Source organism: Colobus angolensis, unplaced genomic scaffold (genome assembly GCF_000951035.1).
Source record: "Colobus angolensis palliatus isolate OR3802 unplaced genomic scaffold, Cang.pa_1.0 Scaffold412, whole genome shotgun sequence".
NCBI lineage: Eukaryota > Metazoa > Chordata > Mammalia > Primates > Cercopithecidae > Colobus > Colobus angolensis.
Genome location: NW_012117511.1, coordinates 951,804 through 956,247, shown reverse-complemented (window position 1 = coordinate 956,247; position 4,444 = coordinate 951,804). Strand labels below are relative to the sequence as shown.

The following is a 4,444-nucleotide window of genomic DNA, read 5'->3' as shown; positions in this document are numbered from 1 at the left end:
CCCGCCCTCTCCCAGGCGGCCGCAGCCTCCCAAGGACCTTCCACAACAGCGCGCTCCCTGCCAAGCCTTGGTCCCAATCAGCCCCGGCTGCCTGCAGTCTCCGCGGGACTGCGAGGCTATTTCGGTGCCCCTGGCGGGGGAAACATGGCGCTCCCTCCCATCTGCGGGAGCGCTGGAATGAGGACGCGGTCAGGCCTAATTAGAGACCGGGCTACCCCGGGCCAGGCGGCAGGCACCAGGGTGATCGCCCGGGAGCCGCGGAGCCGTCCGGGCGGGGTTGCCCGCAAGGTGCCCCGCATGCCAACATCTGGAGAGGGGAAGGGAATGTGCCGCAATCGTTTCCCTTGGAGCTGAAACAAAACAAGGAGGGATTTGGGTGCAGTTCACTTGCTCGGAAGGAGGAAGCAGCCCGGCTTTGATCGGTCCCAAATGCCTAGAATGAGACGGTTTATTAACCGCAGGTGCTCCCCTCTGGAACCTTGGTCACACACACCGAAGTCACCCTCCACATCCTGGACCTGCCAGAAATAACCAGGGGTTGTTGCAGAAACTCCTTCTAACTTCGTCACATAAGATCAGACCCCACCCCCCACCCCCGTCCTGTACTCTGTGAAATAGCTAAATCTAGAAGAACTTGATTCCCACCCAAAAACTCTGGAGTGTGGCATTATTGACCTGGAGGAAAGCTTCCAGGTCATTTCATACAACTCCCCGCCTCCGCCCCGTCTTGCTGTGAGTCCCCCAGAGCCCAGAGAATCTCGACCTATTGGAGGTCCTCAAGCAAAGGCAGCCCCTGGTCTCCCTTGAGCCCTGTTCCAAAGCTTGAACTCTCTTATTGGCAGAAAGTTCTCCTTGACATCTAACCTAAATCTCTCACATGCAAACTATGTCAATTTGCTCACAATATGTATTCAGGGAGAGGGAGTTCGACTACGTCCCCATGATAAAATGACCACGCCAAGGTCCCGCTGCAGCTTTCTCTTCCTTGATGCTAATAATCTCTATTTCTTTTTTCAGGCTCTGGCTGAAGCTGACTGCTGCTCCTTGGCCTTGAATACACAGTAGCTCTCTGACATTAACTCTCTTCCTCAGCTCTCTAGGGGCCCAGGGCTCAGAAGATGGCCAAGTCATTCCTCTCAGACAAGCCAGCTTCGACTCTACCCTGCAGTCATCCAGAACAGCCTGATTCTACTCCCCAAGTTCCCTGAGAGGGACCTCAGTTCCTGTCTCAACAAGTGCTGTCTAGGGCTGGGGACAGGGCTTGGTGCCACCTGGCTGGGCATTACCACTGAAACCGCAGTCTTACTCAAATGGGCAGAGTTTGCAGAATCTTCTCTCTGAGTCTGTTTCTGGTAAGGCAGGTGGTATGATAAGAATAGTCTCAGTCAGGAGTGGTGGCTCATGCCTGTAATCCCAGGACTTTGGGAGGCCAAGGCAGGTGGATCATGAGGTCGGGAGATTGAGTCCATCATGGTAAAACCCCATCTCTATTAATAATACAAAAATTAGCTGGGCGTGGTGGTGTGTGCCTGTAATCCCAGCTACTCAGGAGGCTGAGGCTGGAGAATCAGTTGAACCACGGAATTGGAGGTTGCAGTGAGCCAAGATTGCGCCACTGCACTGCAGCCTGGCAACAGAGTGAGGGAAAGGAAAGGAAAGGAGAGGAGAGGAGAGGAGAGGAGAGGAGAGGAGAGGAGAGGAGAGGAGGAAGGAAGGAAGAAAGAAAGAGGTAGGGAGGTAGGGAGGAAGGGAAGAAGGAAGGAAGGAAGGAAGGAAGGAAGGAAGGAAGGAAGGAAGGAAGGAAGGAAGGAAGGAAGGAAGGAAGGAAGGAAGGAAGGAAGGTCTCCATTTCTTCCTCAGAGAAACCTGGTTTTGCATGCAGCCTCTACCACTTTCTAGTGATGAATCCTTGGACAAATCACTTAACCTCTCTGAATGTCGGTTTTCCCATATGTACATTGGGGAACATAATAATCTCTACCCAGCTCATGAGGTTGTTGAAAGTATAAAGTGAGGTCAAGGATGTAAAGCACCTGGAAAACTAAGATATTTTATTATACGCTAGAAACAGAATGAGGCTTAGATCATAAACAGATCGATGTTAGCAAAAAAGCCTCAAAGGTCTTTTTTTCCAGGCCCAAACTCTGTGTCTGGGTTTCAGGGTAAGAGAGGAACAGACTTGGTTTGTTAGATGTTCCCTGGAGGCACTTGGCATAAATGCCCCCACCCTCCACTTCCCAATACACACACACACACACACACACTCACATCCACCTTCCCAGATACGTACAGCACAGCACAGCCTCCTGGACTCCTGGACTCCCCATAGACCCCAGCCACCTGGACCTTCGCTGGCCGCCTCTCCATTGCTGGGGGGCCGCCTCATGGCTCCAGCCTTGGCTGCAGTGACTCCAAGTCTCCTTATAGAGGCCCCTGTAAACAGCTTCTCCCCCTCTGCCCATCCTTCTGGGCCATGGCCCTGAGAAGGCCTGTGACTGAAGGCAAAGCTTGTCCAAGGCAGTTCAGTACTGAGGCCGCCCAAGGGAGCTCAGAGTTGAAGCTTCCTCCCCCTCGACCCCCTCCCCTCTGCCTGCCTGACTTCTCAATGCTGGGCTGTCCTGCTTAATTCTTAATGGAAATTCCATCCCCGGCGCCGGCTCTAGCTGGCTCAGGGAGTCCAGACCTGGGCCAACAGCAAACTCCACCAGAGAGACTGGGCCTGTCTGGCCATATAAACACACTTAAACACATGTATACATGTGTATATACACACACCAGCAGCAAGACATGCTCAGAGACATTTACAAACTCGGATATTCTCATCCAGACACATCCATACGCAAAGATAATATACATTCTACTCATTAACATTTATTCCATATATGAGAACTTCATAGGTATCAATTGCTGTAATCCTTAGAACAGTACTAGGTTCTGGTATTATCCCTATTTTACACATGAAGAAACTGAGGCCCAGGGAGGTTAAGTAAATTACCCAAGGCATTGATAATAGTAGCCTAACACATGAGCACCAGGAACTGTGCTAAGAAGCTTATGTGTATTGTTTCATTTTGCTGCCATAGTAAGCTTTTATAAAAGTTATTATTATCCCCATAATACAGACACAGAAAAGGGAGGCCAGGTAGTTTAAATCACCTGTCTGTGGCCTCACAGTTGGTGAGATGGAGACTCTACACAGATACACATGGGAACGCTTACGGATGCATAGAAAGACACACAGGTAGAACATGCTCAGAGGTGTACTCACAAATAGCTTATTTCACCTAAACCAAAGTAGGTGCCTCAGGACTGGTCCAGAGCTGTATCAGGCAAAGGTCCCCTCCAGCCTGACTCCACATTCTTCTCCTGTCCAAATGGCCTATCCCAGATCCACCAGCTTCACACATCACTTTAGGAAGGACAAGTTCAGACCTAAATGGAGGAAAGACTTCAGGTTTACACTCCAGTCTGCCAGGTTCATAGTCAACCCCCAGCCTCAGCTCCAAATTGTTTCCGCAGTATCCCCTAGATAGTCACTGAAAGAAGCCTCAGCTACACTCTTCTGAAGGGATCACACTTCCAAGGAGGGAGCACCTCAGAGGCTCTGAGCACTGACCAGCCTCCAATGCTTGGATCCTGTCCTTCAGGCCCAGATGAATATAAACAGAGCCCTTGGGACAAGGCCTGGCACAGGAGCCCAAGCATCGGGGAGAACAGAGCATGTGTTGCCCGAGGGAGTTGAAGTTATACTGTAGGAAGATGGCAAAACCCTGGTGGAATGAGAGGAGACAAGGGTTGGAGCCAGTCCACTCCACCCTCTCCTGTGTCTGTTCCACCACATACTTGTTGTGGCTTATTGGCCACATAGGCGAGGGCAGAAAAGTCCTGTTCCTTGTGGGACAGGCAGTGAAGTCCTGAGTCCAGAGAGTTGAGAGGACAGACATGCAGGAGAGATCCAAAGAGTTCAGTCCACCAGGAGCTTATCCACTGCTTGAAGTTTCCATGCTATGCTAGATATCTCCAAGGGGCAGGAGGTGTGCTGGCCTCAGGCCTCCTTCTTTTTTTTTTTTTTTTTTTTTTTTATTATACTTTAAGTTCTAGGGTACATGTGCATAACGTGCAGGTTTGTTACATATGTATACTTGTGCCATGTTGGTGTGCTAAGCAGCCACAATAGAAAGTGCCTCAGAAGGCCTGTTATAGCCAGAGTAGTCTCTATTGTCTCTTGTAGTTTCTCCCATCCCCAACCCAGAATTCCCCAGTTGTTTCTCTTATCACAAGCTCATCCACCCTGTAGTCAGAGATAATAGCCCATCATGGCAGTCCCATGGGGCATCAGCATTGGAAAAGAGTGTTTTGAGGGAGGAGTGCTTAATCTCCACAAATGAATAAGGAATCATGGTGATTCAGGCAATAGCTCTAAGAAGGGGAGATATTCTGAGTT

The 4,444-nt window shown here is 50.4% G+C and overlaps 1 protein-coding gene across 1 annotated transcript in view; it reads right to left on the bottom strand.

The window, feature by feature from the left end:
* Nucleotides 1-2,426, bottom strand: part of INSC (inscuteable homolog (Drosophila)) — a 133,987-nt gene extending 131,561 nt beyond the window's left edge. Inside the window, exon 1 of the mRNA XM_011956266.1 lies at nt 2,291-2,426. Within this exon, the coding sequence (XP_011811656.1) occupies nt 2,291-2,386 (96 nt within the window). The 5' untranslated portion in view covers nt 2,387-2,426. The remainder of the gene's footprint in view (nt 1-2,290) is intronic.
* Between the last annotated feature and the right edge of the window lie 2,018 nt (nt 2,427-4,444).